The 16,626-nt window shown below is 42.2% G+C and overlaps 1 protein-coding gene across 1 annotated transcript in view; it reads left to right on the forward strand.

Moving 5' to 3' along the window:
• T265_00072 (hypothetical protein) overlaps positions 1-16,626 on the forward strand; it is a gene marked incomplete at both ends in the record, with an annotated part of 99,018 nt that overhangs the window by 69,830 nt on the left and 12,562 nt on the right. Inside the window, 4 exons of the mRNA XM_009163729.1 lie at positions 2,902-3,464; positions 8,022-8,513; positions 14,204-14,540; positions 15,891-16,049. Of these exons, the coding sequence (XP_009161993.1) occupies positions 2,902-3,464; positions 8,022-8,513; positions 14,204-14,540; positions 15,891-16,049 (1,551 nt within the window). The remainder of the gene's footprint in view (positions 1-2,901; positions 3,465-8,021; positions 8,514-14,203; positions 14,541-15,890; positions 16,050-16,626) is intronic.

Below are 16,626 nucleotides of genomic sequence, written 5' to 3' on the forward strand. Positions count from 1 at the left end.
TGGTTCTCAATATAAATATAACGATTACCGTTTGCAGCGGTCGTAAAACTCAAGTCATTCAGTGCAGGCGGAGAGTATAGACCAGTTTTGCGTATCATTTCATTACATGTCTTGACATCCTTGCTGTGCACATCTCAGAATTGTTTATCCATTCATTCGGCAAGCAAGTGACATTTCTTCACGCATCCGACACAGATGAATTCAGATGCGGGTAACCGGATGGTATATGAATTACCTGACCGGTTTATGTAGACACCATGTGCGGAATGCACGAAATTTGTGCCGTACAGATGGTCTCTTTTGTTCGTAGTGCTCGAAAATCTCTATGCTCTTCAAACTTTTTAGAGCATGAAAAGCACAGCAGACGAATGAAAACACGTGTGTATTCATGTTACCTGAAATTAGAGGGGGCAAAATACTCTACGCGGTGTGTTGACCTGATTACGCTCACACAGAGTGAAGTCACAAAATTCTGTTTTCCTGGCTGACCATGAGGTGAAATGAATGATACACAATGTGGCTTAAGTTGGCTCTCTCTGGCTGGATTGGTCCGATAAAACTAACTTACCATAGTTTTAGCACATGAGCCTTCGTCGTGGTACAAAAATCGCGAACTTTAGGTTAGACAGTAGCAGGGACCAGGAACAACTCGTTGGAACCCACTTTGATGTCAACATCGATTGTCGTTCACGACAGTAGCCTCAGGACTTTCACCCCATATTTTGGATGTATGGTACGATGGACTGATTTTACCGAAAAAATTTAGTCCTGTCGATAGTGTGGGTAGAAATTAACGCATATTTTCCTGCGTGGTGAACACTATTTGTTTATTATTGTCGATGAAATTTCAAGAAGGGAATCCACGGCGATAGTCACTGTACGCTTACAAACTGGTAGGGATAATGTTACATGGTTTTACAACAACACAAAGGTTATGGACTCATTTTACCTAACAACGATTGGTTTAAGTAAACTATACTGCGCAGCACGCGCATAAAGAAGGTTTGACCACTCTGATTTCATCCATATTTTTATGTCCTCCTCACGGTTTAAGACAAAATTCCATAAACTCAGTGACAACGGGGGCGAAATTGACGTTACGTAGACTACGAATGAACAGACCAAGAAATCTGTCTGTGCTGGTGAAGCAAACTAGAATGAGGTTTCAACCAGCTGTTTGGCATTAGCTAATATTTGTAGATGGGTTCTCTTATTTGAGGTGAAAGATGTGGATGCACGTTTGTAAATGGTATATCTGAATGAACATCTACTTGTTACATAAAAAAGAACCATAGGTCTCTCCTTATTTGGTCTATGTGATGGTCATCTCACTGCGTACCTACACAGTACAGAGCAAGTGGAGAGCTGACAGCTACACTTTCTAACAAGAAACAATAGGAGCCAAGAATTTGTTAAAGCAAACGCCACACTGGGTTTGCTGTGGTTATACTATAGACTTGATCATATATGTGTGAAAGAAAACTTCAATTTTATGTGCATCACAACCATGACTGAAGGATGAATAAACTGAGTCTACAGCTGGCTTACCACAGACATTTGGGGGTGTCTCGCTCCCCGGAAACCCAGTCTAGTAATGCTGAGTTAATGGGAGTATGTATTCTCTTTTAAAATACTACTGTTTCTGACGTAAGTCAGACATTATCAGCACGATCACGTGCCTGAGAGGGCTACGATCTGTGTGGCAATGTGGACATCATAATCTTCTCCTTTTATTGATGACAATCTACTACATCAGCATAAAAAGCTTTTGGCGGTCATACGAATACATTTTGAAAATCCCTGTTGCTGGTTCATCGTGTGACCTATTTCATGCAATGCACTCACATTGACGAACTTTTATTTATGTCGAATTCCGATTCAAGTGATACTGGAAATCGGAATGAGGATTTCTAGAGACCAAGACCCACCTATCATACTGCGTAGTCCAGCTTGCCTGCATGCAACTGACCAATGTTTGCTCGGACATTTGATCCAAGCGCACCAACTTAATAGGAATGCAGTTGGCGACAGAAAACCGAACTTCACGATGGCAGGCGTCCGTCTAGTGGCAATAAGTCCAGCTGCATCCTTTAAATGACACTTGAGCTTGGTCCAAATACATTGCTGGGAAACTCACAAATATGTTTTTTACATATCACAACTTAAGAATAAACTTAGTTTATTCAGGTTTGCAATGGTCCATTTGTTGGTCTGTCTGACTCGACGCCCTGAACCAGATAGCTATTTACGAAGGCTTGTGATAAATCTTCAAGATAGAGCCGTTCTAAAGTGGTTTTCCATGCATTGGAAGAACCAGTAAGTATCAGTCTACCAATCAATAAGAATCCTAGAAAATATGATGCAGAAATACTCCCAGTAATGTTACCTTCTAACGGTATTCCCGCCGGTAGGAGAGCAATCATCTCCTTTGATTTGCTTGTGATAGCGCTTGTCTTAAAACTATTAGGCATACTGAAAATTGATTTGATAGTGTACCCATCAAAATGTGTCCAAATTTTCATTCTACTCTTCAATTTTCTTCAGCCAACACATTAAAGACATTGTACCTTAAACGAGGTGCGTATATTCGGCTGGGAATAAGAGTTAATCTTGATCAGCCATGCAATGCCTATATGGTGTTCTGGATTCAAAGTTTAAAAAAATTGTGGCTTACGTCGTTCTAAACGGAACCCGTGTGTACGTATTCTCATCCCTCCTGATCCTAATCGAAGCCTCGATAGTCCATAGCTACTAGCTAACATCAGTTTTGGTGCGACAGCGCTTAGTGTGACGACCATTGGGTAATTCTATAAGACATATGGAAATTGAAACTATCAGTCTGTCTGCAATAGCTTCGAAAAAGAATCCAACTTACCCTATTAAAAATTCCCTTTCTGCCAGAGGTCCCCTCAAATAGAAAATCAAGAAGGAAGAGGGCACGGCTAATTCATTCATCACCCACCCTACCGCACGACCTTCTTACAAATTCCGAATGCGCGTCACAAAGGAATGCGATTCGCACTATGCAAGAAAAACTGAAACATGCAAGAATTACTCCGAGTTATACCATCCCCAACGTGAAGCGTTACACTGATCCAGAGGCTACCACAAGCAGTAATTCTTCACTTGCTGGGGACGCAAGTGAACTGGAACAAATGGGCTGGCGTAGGCAAATTCGATCTTTCCTTGATGCCGCCTCACGAGCAGAAGCCATGATTCGCAGCCAGCGTGGATCTGATAGTTTGAAGCAGTGGTTGGACAGTTTAAACCCCCATCTAATAAGACCAGATGAGCCCAGTGAGAATCCACAAGGTGATACAGAAAGGCAACGTCTTCAAAGTGGAACGAGCACAAAGAGTTCTATCCTTTCCAAACATTCTACGGATCCTGATTTATCAAATATAAGTCCGTCGAAGGTGCTTGATGTTCATGAGCCCCTGATGAACTATTGGGACAATTATCAAGTAAGTAATTCACAGCTTTATTTGCAATTACATTTTGGTTGGTTATACAGCAATGATATAGACCGTTGACCGTCGCCATTAGAAAGATATGCAGTGGTACAAAGTTGTCCAAAGACTACTGCAGCTAAACGTTATTGCTACACGTCCCTGTCTCATATCAACTTGGGATCAACTGGACTCGTATTAGTAAACCGTTAGTTCAGCATCAATTAATATCACCTTCCTCTGTTTGTTGTTCCAAGTAGCATGGCTCTCTGCCGAAAATTGCCCCTAGGCGAAGTGTTCCAGACATCAGGAATTTTTTTCCTCAATTAGTTTGAAATGAGGGCATTTTCTTATAATTGTTAGACTTGTGCAACGTCAAAACTGTTTCAGAGCCTGTTCACATGTTGATGCATCCGCTAGCTAATAAGGAGCAGCCCTTGAAAATAATCTGTTTTCCCAAACGAATTCCTGATGTCCTTTCTTTTTTCCAAACAGTATTCTAACGGATAATAACAATAGAACTGTCGATTACAAATGTTGCAATCCGCTTTTTATGAAACATCTAATTCGACTAACCAACTTTACAGGACCGTCTAAAATCGATCGTTCAGCCAGTTCTCAGTGATTCGCAATGGCGCCATCAGCCGCACACAAATACATTTATTGTCACACCGTTAATCGATTATTTTGCACCGGATGTGGCTGTGCGTGCGTTCCACGTTAGACGAGCAAGCTGCATTCTCAATCTCCCTCCCACAAGAACCACAAACAGTCAGGATCAGTCCATGTGTTCCAACAAGCATGTCCAAACCTGTAGGTGTGAATCCATCGACCCATGTGTTAGTCGAATTAAGAGTTTGTCTCAGGTAACACCACCTTATGCCGAAAGGCCGAGAGACCTTGTGCAACTCTCCATCCTGATGCGAAGTGGTTAAAAATCTTGAGGATCCCCAGAGATGTTCGAACTCAATGTGTCTGGTTGGTGGTCAACTACAGCGAGATGCTGACCAGCGGTTTGAGCGACTGATAACTAGGAAGAATATAGCCACAGTAATTCTTTAACCATGAAATCATTAGTGTGCGTCAAGCGAATTTTGTGGTGGTTCGAACCCGTGGCCCTACGGTTAGAAGCTAATACAGAACCTTTGGGCCAAGCGTATGAAGCCAGTATAATGATCAACCACCTTGTTAGATAGCGTATGGCGCTAACATTGATAGGTTCAGACTCCATGTTAGTTAACCCTACGTTGACCGGTTCCTTGAACGATGAATTGTCATGTGAAGGGTTTGGGAAACCTGCGACATTTTTTCTTTTTATGAAAAGACTGGTTAAGTTTCGCAGGCTAGCGGGGATACTGGGAAATCTCAACCCTCAAGTGAAGCCAGTCTATAGTTTAGCGCCCAGAGGCCCCATGCAGCTCTTTCGAATTATTGGTGGCGTGCTTCTCATAATCCATGGCTTTCCGGTTATTAGCTGAACAACTTAGTTTTGGATATGAGTAGCTGATCAATAATGTGGTTAATCCGCACTCAGCCGGACGGCTGATGAAACCAGTGCACATCTGGACGGGATAACACGGGTGACCGAGACTAACTCACTTGCTCAAATAGGCATGATCAAAAGGGGATGTACACATTGGTCGTAAATCGGCCAAATGGATTAATTAGCATAGTACCCAAATAAGTGCGCCTCTACGATACAGGCACCAATACCTCTACGATATCAGTAGTCTCATTGCGATTGTAGTTTAGTGAATGATATTTCATTATTTAGCATTTGCTGGTCACTTTGAAGTTCAGTCCCCCTATCACTGCGACTACCTGACAGGCGAACATTCCAACTCGGCCTCAAACAAGTAAACTTCAACCAGCTGACTCACCTGTAACTGTTCAATCAACCTGAACGATGCGTCGTACGAGAAAATATATACATCCCTATTACTCGCTACTGCTTCTATTCTGATACATTTGACTACAATCTGTGTGTCCTTGTACAACAATAGTTTGTCTCGCTCAGACCCCGACTTTCTATTAATCAGCTAACCCTTTTAGATTGTCAGCCAGCTAACAGCAGGATCGCTGTGACCTTAAAACATCAACTTCCTGGAACAAATACGCCTCAGTATGAGGATAGCGTGATACTTGCATTAACTCCATCGTCCTAGTTTTCAAATCAATACTTTTGTGAATGTAAGGAAACATTGTTGTTGAAGCACGGGATTAAACTAACGGAAATATGGGGGCTATGGTCACATGGTGGAGGTTATAAATTTGGAATTGGCCTGGGGACTACTCAAGAGTTTTCACGCACCCTTGTAATTTGTATCGTAACAAACACTTCATTAACTTTAGCAGCAGTAGGGTTTTGGGTCACTTTGCAAGTGAAGATCAATTAATTTCGGCAACCTTTCCAGTTAGGAGGAAGGCAAGGACCCGTAAAAACAACCGGTTGCGTGATTGTACCGTTCGCACTGTACAATTTGATGCATCTGTGTGCTGCTGCATGGATAAAATTCCCAGAAGCTGGGGCTTGGAATAAAACAGAATCAAGGATCTCACCATTTGACCAAATCCTTACGTTCCAATCCATGTCTAATGACACACAAGGCATAAAACTGAACCAAACTATCGCAACAGGTATCCTCTAATATGGTCCTTGCTGAGAATTTTCGAACGGATCCCAAAATTTAAGCAGTGATTTGGACATGCCGGGATGCTTGTGACGTTATTACCTGATATCTGTTAACATTACAAGTGGTGGTTGACGCTTGAATCCCATTGTCTTGCCCCACTTATTAGATCAGCTAGCTAAAACGGCAGGAGAATATTCGCGCTGCTCATTGTTCTAAGTTGCAACTAACCTCTCCATCACCACATTAGTAACGGCGATGGTCAGCTAACCGACTGTCATAAATTCGGATCGCGTTACCGGCTCCCAAATCCTCAGCAATCAATAGCATTCTGAAGCTGAATAGTCGTGGTTGTTTTGAAGAGGCCAGGTGGATAACACAAGTTGCATGTTCTTTTTCCTTAGGGTAATCAGCGGGTGTAACGCAAAACCACTTGAGCTTTGCGTTCTTTGTTATACAACTCATTTGGCTTATTAGAGTACATTAGAGTGAAAATGATTACCGGATGAGTGAAAACAGAACTAGGTTAGCTTATCAAAAGGACAAAATCTACCGGAAACTCTGGAGATACAATGTGGATAGAAACTGACGACAGGAATGCGGCCGACATTTTTCCGGATCCCTATCCTCCAGTGTTCTCAGAAGAACACGAAAAGAATCACCGAGTCCCATTTCGAAAAGTAGGCCTACTTGGCCGCACCTGTTCCCCTTATTTTGCATCCATTGAGGTGACCTTTCTGTGTACCCAAAAGCATTTTTGGCTTATAAATTTCGCGAACGAAACAACTGCTTGTAGCTGGAAATAAACTTTTCACTTGGATTCTAAACGAACTAGCCATCATCTAAACAAATGAAGTTGCAGCTATTGCAAACGTGTGGTTCCATGCGTACAAATTGCAGCTATTTTTGAAAGAAACAGCAGAGCCATACAGTAAATGATAAAGGTATGACAGAGACATGAGCTGGAATGGTTGAGATTTGAATGGACTTAAACTTTATTTTTTAGTAGAACAGGTATCGAACTTCTATTAGTGTATGCCTTGTGGCAGTTGCTTCAATAAATCAATGCAGTTAGGGATCCATTTGTATAGGCCCCAGGGTATCATAGAGCTGTGTTCATATTATTCGTCTGGTCACTCAGTGGACTACAACTCGACAAAGCTGTATAATTTGGTTCAAAGAGATCATAATTGGGGTCACACAATAAAATTCGCGCGAATTCCAACTGGAGACATCGTTCAGCATCATACTAAGCCATCGATCATTCCACTTCCTAGCAACATCCTCTAGTTTTTCCCGTTCGGACTCTATTGCGCTCATAAGTGATCTGGGAAGGATTTTGTACCCTTCATCAGAGCATGTGGAGAGGTCAGGATACAATGCCCCTTGAAAGCATTTCAGTATGTGATTTGTTCTGTTGTACGAAAGTACCAGTGAGGTAAAATTTAAGGAACAAGGTAAAGCTTGTCAACTGATACCAACATACCTGCCAGCGACTGAGCTACCCTTTTCTGGGCTATGTCGTAGTCCTGTAATTATTCATCATTGACCTCAAGAGAGTAACAGTTGAGCCGCATGAGTGGAATCACTTGAGAATGTTGTAGAGGCTCAGTGTAGCAGATTTCTACGGTGGGCGTGTTCGAAGGACTGTCTTGGCACCAGAACTAGTAAGCAAAAGCATCACTCTCATGGGCATTTGCCAAGTCACTGGAAACACATGAAGGTGATTCCTTCAGACCCGATTGTCGATAGGATTAACTGTGAGTAAGGCACATATTTTAGGTTAGCCTCAGCATTTTGTTCACGATGACAGTGTAAAACTCAAAAATACATTTGTGAATTCCATAACCTCAGATTAACATGCGCCTGCGTTTCCTTTCATTTAAGGAGGAGCGTTTGAGATTCTCAATCAGATATACTGATGCAAATTCACTTATTTCAGGTGCCACTGTATTCAAGCTCTAGTGAAACGGGAGCGCGTGAGCCACCAACAACCTATGCAGAAGAATTTCCCTGGGATGACGTTGGAAACCCACTGACTGATCCCAGTCAAGATGAACTTGTGACTGAAGAACCAAATGTGCCAGATAACGTGCCAACCAGTTACAGGCCATTTTGCTCACCCATCACATCTGACACGCATCCGAGACTACATGGCGCCAGCAGCTCGACCGTGGGCAGAGAGGACACTATGGATTTATCCACGACAACCTCAGTTTTGTTCAATCAGAAATCTAGCAGTATGGAAGCAAGTTTCGAGGTTTGCAGTCCATCGATTGTGACGATTGATTCACAAGCAAATGCTGACCAATACTGTCCCACTGGTTCACTTCGACGCACTCCAAGTCCTTCATTGATTTACGGATTACGAACTCACCCTGACGGTGGTTCACAACATCGGATCGATCGAGAACCAGCAAGCCAAACACCTGTGGTAAATGTTTGTTTGGTTTTCGTAGTTTGTGCGAAGTTGGCATACGTGTCCGTGTATGCGAATGAGAAGAATGCACACTAAATTAGCTGTTTGAACATAGTCGGAGTGTAATCCACATAATCGATTTGTTTTCAATGGACTTTTTAGGTGGAAAAAAAGTTCCACTAATGGCACACCATAAGTTGAGAAGGATCACACATAGAGTCGAACAGATCAATAGACTTTTATCTTATTTCGACACCTTATTTCGACAAGCGTTGTGCACTTGACGGGCGGAATGCTTTTCAGGCTAGTTTGCCTCACACCGGCGCTATTGCACATAAGGTGGTTTAAGGTGAATCCTCTTGAAGGATAAAGACAAGGTACCTAGACTTGCAATGGTCTGAGCCCCTTTTGAAATAAACGAAACATTTCTGGTGATGGTGCACACCTTGATTAGGATATGTTATATTTGATGGAATCCGTCAAGACCACTTTAGTGTATTTGCACAGTGAGAATTGTGCCTGGTTGGTAACATTCGTCATTTTTCACTGGACAACTGGACAGTTACTGACTTTGACCAATAAAATTTAGGCAGCTAATATACTCTTTCTGAGTCAGGTAGACCAGTCTGCATTACACTTCCATAAAACGTTTGGAACAATACAAGAGTTTTCGCTTAAAAAACTTTCACCTACGATTCTGTGTTCACAAGGATAAAAATGCCCCCTAGACCAGAAGTACGCCAAAATTTACTGGCATGAAAACTATTGTGCGACTTGTTATTTAATTTTTTGTGACAACTGTTGGGAGTCTGAACCTATAGTTCACGTAGGGGGAGAATTAGGAGCTTCCAAATTCCATCTGTTTCTTTACCTACTGGCAAAGCATACCTACATTGAACTGTGCATACTGTTCTGTGTGTAGACAACTGAACCACCCACACAACATACTGGACACTATCTTGATCCCTCTGCGCATCCTCTTTAAACGTCAGTTTGCGTTTTTGGCCGAAGTGCGAGACCTCGTCTAGGGATACATCAATAGCAGAAACTTCATACTAGTCCAAGTGTGCTTCCACATCACGCGGTGTTACTGCGTCGACGTCTGTTAAACAAACGGTTGCGGATTAACTTCCAAAAACAAGCCTATGGTGTGCTCCAATGGATAGAAAAATGATGAAAACATTTTCAAGTGGTCGAAACGCTGAGTGTGCTACACATTTTGGTTGCAATGTGTCTAACCACTGCTTGAAAGGTTCATACCACCCATATGACAGTTTACTTTCTACACATCGCACAGCCCAGGAACTGACTGATGTTCACCATCCAGTGCGAAGTACGCCATAGACTACTGAGACTAGACTAGACACTACATGTTGACCAGCAAGACTATTATGGTGTGTCCTCCTTTTTAGAGGCTGGTCTGTAGTGGATGCCTAAAAGTGATCCCCTATAAAGAGAGAATTTTCTCGGAGTGACGTAACTGAAGCTCACCTCTGTTAAAAGGTGACTTCTTATAGGCACGACTTTAGTGATTCCACTACACAAAATGCACGTTTGGTAGACCTATGTGTTGTTCCGCTTCGGGTACAGACCGTACGTGAACTCAATCAGTTCGCGATCAAAATACACAGATTTCTAACAGAATTGAGTTAATCCAGAGAGTTTTTTGTTTTAGATGGGGCTGTTTGAAGCATCTCTAAACTATTTGAACAGTCAGGCGGATATATTTAATCTCCTGTTAATTGCAGGGATGGTTTGGCCAATGGAAACGAATGAAGACTTACTATTTTGTGCTTCCTCCGTTGAATGTCAAGAATTGTCCTCTCTAAATATGATACCAGTTACTGTGACGAAAAGTACACTTGGTCAGCCGATATTTAATGTACACTAGATTTAATCTTCCCGTGGCAATTTAAATTTGACGAGGTGATCGAATTAGTGACATTAATCTAATTTTTGCTGGCTGATTTCAGCTTTTCTTTAGCGAGTGGATAAACCACATGCTGAATCGCAACTTCTGGTTTGTTTCAAAGTGTTCTTTTCACGGAGCGATCTGAGTACTGGAACTAAGCTTTTGCCTTCCCAAATGCTAACAAAATAACACTGGGACTAGACAGCCTGGACTCAAATTAGTTTCCTACGGGTTCTGTGGACAGTTTCACAACAGAATATCAGTTTCCTTCTTGGAAATGGAAATCTATTCGCTTTTCTCCTCTCATATCCCATGGCTTTCCTCGCCAATTTATAACACCTTAGTTTGGATACTTTAGTATAAGTGCATGGAAAAGGGTTTTGGGTGGACTTGTGATGGGAGATGCTACAACCAACTCAAAAGAACTCCAGACAGTTTAGTCCCCCATCTTTAATCCTGTATCCTCAGTGAGGCAGTGCTGCTTCTTTCGCTCATTAGGAAAGATAGGATTAACAGCTCTCTCGTATTGAGGCATGTAGTTGTTCTACTTTGTAGCTGTCAACTCACCATCACCTACTATCCATCACTGGAACACGCCCTTGTATAGCTATTGTGTCTGCGCCACTGCAAAGCATTCCAAAACAACTGGGAATCTGAAGTGTCTAACAGTGAGTTCACCAATACATATATACAGCATAAGGGTGTGACACTCTTGTGTCCATACAAGACTGATTGGCAGGTTGGCGTGGCAGAGGAAGCTACTCTGGTCACTAGCTCTCTTACAGCAACCCATATAACATGAGCGGCTCCTCAGTAGTCTAAAAGATATCGATTTAGGTTTATATTACGCACAAGGCTAGTTTCCCGGACTTTTTAATAACTCTACAGCAGACAGGTGTCCTGCTGTGCATAGATATTGAACCCGAGATTACTTCAGTAATGAAGTATAAATGAAATTTGATCACTTCTATGTTAAACTTTCATTTAAACTTTTACTGTAGAGTAATAACTTGAGGGTTTCAAATATATAGAGTTCGGACTTTGTCCTTTGGGTGAATACGGATGCCTTGAAACAGGTAAGGCCCTAGGCTTTGTTAATTTGTTGTGAAAATCAAAGTTACACTGTGAGTTTACCAAGTCAAACAATCCTATTTTCGAATCAAAAAAGGTGGTCTTTTATAGGGAACAGTGCCGGAGTTTAAATACAGATGGTCTGATTGAACGAGTTGGCGTGTATTTGTTTAGAAAACCTTGTGAACCCCGGGCAGCCTTTCCTGCTTGATACCTCTAGATCGAGCTGAATGTACTCCGTATGCTCTAAATTCGCCATTGTAACTACAAATTGATGGATGTAGTTTTTACGTCTTGATCCCGGACTGGCTGCTGCATATTTTGACGGCAACTGACCCTTATATAAACAAGCATTCGCAAGGCTTTCTGGGGCGACGTGAATTCGTGTGCTTTGGACAAAATACAGTGGCTAGTGACCATCCGAGATCAAACTCCACTTCTGCCACAAAATGATTTATCCTGATGTTTTGCTGGAATTATTTCAGCTTGTCTTGATTATCCATAATCTGAAATCTGAGAATGCGCGTAGTGTCAGTGGGGACATACAGATACAGTAAACATCTTTGAGTTCCCATGGTCGATCAGTGGGTGAGACTCACTGGGTGTAAGCAGCGTGGGCCCACTCAGATTGAAGGACGCAGGACAACAAACCATCCTCAACACTGAGTGCTTTTCTAGTTTCCGCTTGCTTCCATACTCCTCGTTTTGATAGCACATATACAAAACTCAGTGGCTTGCAGGATTGAGGAGGCAAAGACTGTGGAATCAAGAGTGTCGTAAGTGGTGGCAATGAACTTAAGTGCTTTCGGCTGTGTAGGTTCAAATCCTCGACATAAGGTTAGACCAGCGAGTCATGTCACCTGGCATGTCTGACTCCCCTGTGTGTAGAAAGATAGCCAACAACTCAGCACGGAAGAAGCAGTTGGATGTACTGCTGTACACGCAACATACAACCAGTGTCCAAAGTATACGATAACAAGTACCACTTGCCATTTCAACAATAGAATTCTCGATACGTATTTCTCCACATAATTAGGGAGCTGGAATACAATTTCTGTAGAAGCTCCGAACCTAATTTGACGTCTTTTTAATTATGGTATCTCCTATCCAAGCCAAATAACTCGGGATACTTTGAATATACAGACAGCAGCCGCGACGACAAAACCTGACCATCCCAATATTATAGACCCTGTCGTTCAGCTGTAGCACCTTTTCGATGCTTAACTACCATGCCACCCAAAGGTTGTACGAGAGCTGGGAGACTGCCAGGTTGCTCAAGCCTAGACAGGGGAAGTTGAGAGATGGAGGTGGGATTCGAACAACGGACCTTCCGGTCAGTAGATTGGCGCTCCAACCACTTAGGCCATCTCGCCCCTGTAGCAAGTACCAGCTGCATATTTTACATGTTTTTTTGGTCTCGTCCTCTTAGATATAGAAACGAACCTGGTTTCTTAAATACGTACAGCATCTTCCTTCGAAAATATGGTTTCAGGTGAACCTTACACCACCACTAGGTTTGTTGCGTATTCTGCTCTCCATTTGCAATGGAAACAATTGAATGGGCACTTGAGCTTTTTAGCTTTGACCAAACCAATCACCCACGGGGTTCTTTGGCAAATTTTCTTTTCGGAGATACTCCCTAGAAACATTGCGATTAGAATGTTTTCCCATGTGCGGCCATGGTAATCCGATCACTCCACAATCAGGCCTATTAAAAATTCAAGGACGGTGGTTGATAGCTCTGCTGCTGTGCTGTGAATGTCTTGTATTCGTTATTGGTTTTTTTTACAGTAAGAATAAATTTGCCGCTGATAATGTAAACTTTTCGAGACACTGTCTTTCTAACGTCCTCCGCAAGCCTCATGGTGAAGTTGGAGACAACAAATGACCGCTCTCAACTGGCCGGATTGTTTAATATCACTCTGTGAACAACATTCATTTTGAAAATACAACGTAACTGGGATCAGTAGAGGATTTAGTCGCCAACGATTTCTAGCGTTCAGCTTAGATCGAGTGCTGGACTCAGGAATTTTCAGTTGAGTTGAAGCAGTGGTCTACTCTTGCTGTTCTCAATTAGTGTGCAGAATTTTACTCCACAGCAGTAGCAAAGTTTTCATGTGAATATAGAATAACCTCTATTTTCACCCTCACAGGAATGTGGTGCAATAACAGAATTACCTCCATGGTGTATTCTGTCTCGATTTATGTTCACGTCAGGTGAAGCTATAAGCATCGTTCTAGCGCTTGATTCGATTTTACCATAACTCCCCGAGATTTTAACAGTGTTCACACACTATCGATGAACGTGGCAGGTGAAACAGGGCGTTGGCGCATACAGTCTGCAATCCGCTGCCCGCGCGTATGGTCTCAATTAAAGCTTGCACGACACTGCGAGTGAACCATTCAAACGTCACACCCACCTAACTTCGGGTTCAACCTGTGCTTCATGAGGACTGAAAAGCTTTTAGTAAATTTTTCCATTGTTCATATGAAACAGAGGAAACCAAAACAAAATTTGAATGCCTATTTTGTTCCGAGACCTCGCGCTGACTTTTCTGTCAAGGTTCGTTCTGCGGACCACAAGTTATACTGAATTTTATAGCGCTGCCAGGGACTTGTGATGTTTTCGAGCATTGTTTTTTTCACCTAGTTCGACTAATAGTGATTTGCACGCGCAAAGCTCATGTGACTAACCACACCTACTTTCCACTGTAAACACCAGGGTACGGATACAAATCAAACGAGGACACCGGTAAGATTCCTGTCACTGGAACCCGAGTATCCAAGCAGCAACAGCACAAGGCACTTCCATACATTGCCACGAGTCGTCCCAAAACCGAGAATTCGGTACAACAGTACAAACATGCAAGAAGGTGGCCTCAATTCTGCACCTATCCGGTGTTCGAGTGCTTTAAGTTTGGAAGAGTTGAAACACCTGAGAAACAAATGGCTGTGTAGTGATATTATTGTGTGGTCAAAACAGCAACTGACAGACCTAATGTGCTCATTGCGTCGCACACTTACTACACCGGTGTTGGCTACTACTGCCTGCAAACACGGTAAGAATTTTCACCTTTTCCAGGTGCATACTGGTTTACTGAATTTGTCTTACTGTCAATAAAATTTATGGAGGAATGAAATAAAGAAAAAGTTGAGGGAAATCTTCGTGGTTCGTGACGGCCCTTTCCTCGACGTAGTAACTGGGATTTTCAAGACAGACCCAAAAGAATTCCTTATTTATGATATTCTTCAACTGAATGCGCTGCAAAGAGGCTGTTTATTTTACAGTAGGACTGGGATTTTCAAGACAGACCCAAAAGAATTCCTTATTTATGATATTCTTCAACTGAATGCGCTGCAAAGAGGCTGCTTAATGTTACAGTAGGTACGATATTCGAGACATCGCACTGTAGTTTCATAGGACAAACTACCCACATGGTTGCTTAAAATCCTCAGACTGACCAACTTATGTCCTACTTGAACCCACCAAAACCAAATTGATGTGCAAACAAATGTGTTTTTTGAAATCTGTCCAATTTGGGCTCATGTAGAACGTGAACTTGACGGATACTCGGGGACTGCGCCCCAAGAATGAGGAACCCGTTCGTGAGCTATTCAAGAGTTTTCAGCAACCAAAGGTGTAGTCTCCTCAATGAAAACTAACAGTTATATTTTGTGATTGTAACAGAAGGCTTTTTGTCGACGTACAATTGCCATATTCTGTGCTTCCCAAAAGGTCAGAAGACCTGATGGCTACTGAGTGAATTTTTTACATTGTATTCTATCAAAACCACCCTCGTTCCATTGAATTCTTTGGCAAACGTTTATATTCCCGACTTTCCAGTGACTTCATAATGGTGGGGATTAGTGATGTTCACTTTTCCAATCAAGAAAGGAAATGATGATATCATGGGTGTCCCTCGCCATAAAGCAACTACACTCAGGTGGCTGAGCTTTGGTCGGTCCGCGGCGTTCCTAGAATATTTACGAATCCACAGAGATCACATGCTATCTGAGATCACGCATTAATTTTTGTCCATAATTTGCCAAAGAAATTGGCAAAAGGCCATTCCGTCAGCTTGCCTGAAAAGTAGCCAAGAGTTCATTCTTCTGGAGGGTGTCCATTACACCGCCATGTCCGTCTACCGAACACTTTGTAACTGTACATGTTCGTTTTTCCGTATGCTCTCATATGTCATGTAAACGAATGAAAGGGTGATGAGTGCAACCGCCGGCATCATTCGGTCTTTCTAGGATTTGTTAATCGACATATACCACGGAAAATCAACAATAAGCTTGTGGTTCTACGAATCGTGTCATCAGTAAGTCTAAAAAAATTGTCAAATCTATATGTTGCTTATTTCCGGAAAGCAATAATGAACGCAATTTTCTTTTGATTTCGTCCTAAGACGTTGGGACTTCCGTCCGAGATGGGGCTCAAACATGGCTTCAATGGCAAAATGACGTTTCCGAAATCATCCGCTCAGCGGAATGGAATCTAAAAGTCCTCGTTGATCACACGTCTTACCATAACAACGAACAAGGGTCAGATAGTTCTTCCAACCAAGGTAGGTTTCCATTCTTAATCAGAGTTTTCCGTAATCCACCTTTCTTTGATTCTCAAACAACACACTGCATTCCCGAAACTACGATATTAGAGTTCTCTCGGGAGGATCGCAAGTTCATCGTGGTACATTTGATATCGTGCGGGAACGTACAGTAGTTTCACAGGTGTTCCTAGAATGCCGTTCACTGCAGCAGTAAGCTGCGGATGAGCTCCAATATGGTGGTGTTTGACTTTAGGATTTGCACAGACTTCTCTCTAAGCCTCCCGTATTTAATCTGTTTCCAGCCATCTACTTTGTCAGTCTGAATTTTGTTGATGTTGTACCTCATCATGTGGCCCGTTTGCTATTTTTGGTGTCACATTGTTTGGTATGTTTATAAATATAGGAAATCATGCTAGTGACTTTCCAATCCAATCGTATAAAACTCAAATCTCAGAAAAAGTAACGTGAATTTGCTCATGTGATAGTTGTCCAAAGGTGCTTATTCACGTGAGGATCAATAAGATTTGTGGCTTTACAATTGTCTAAAAAATCTTGACGACTAAAGTTCCTTTTTTATAAGCTTTCGTAACTACTG

This window comes from Opisthorchis viverrini (assembly GCF_000715545.1).
Source record: "Opisthorchis viverrini unplaced genomic scaffold opera_v5_1, whole genome shotgun sequence".
In the NCBI taxonomy this organism is placed as follows: Eukaryota; Metazoa; Platyhelminthes; class Trematoda; order Opisthorchiida; family Opisthorchiidae; genus Opisthorchis; species Opisthorchis viverrini.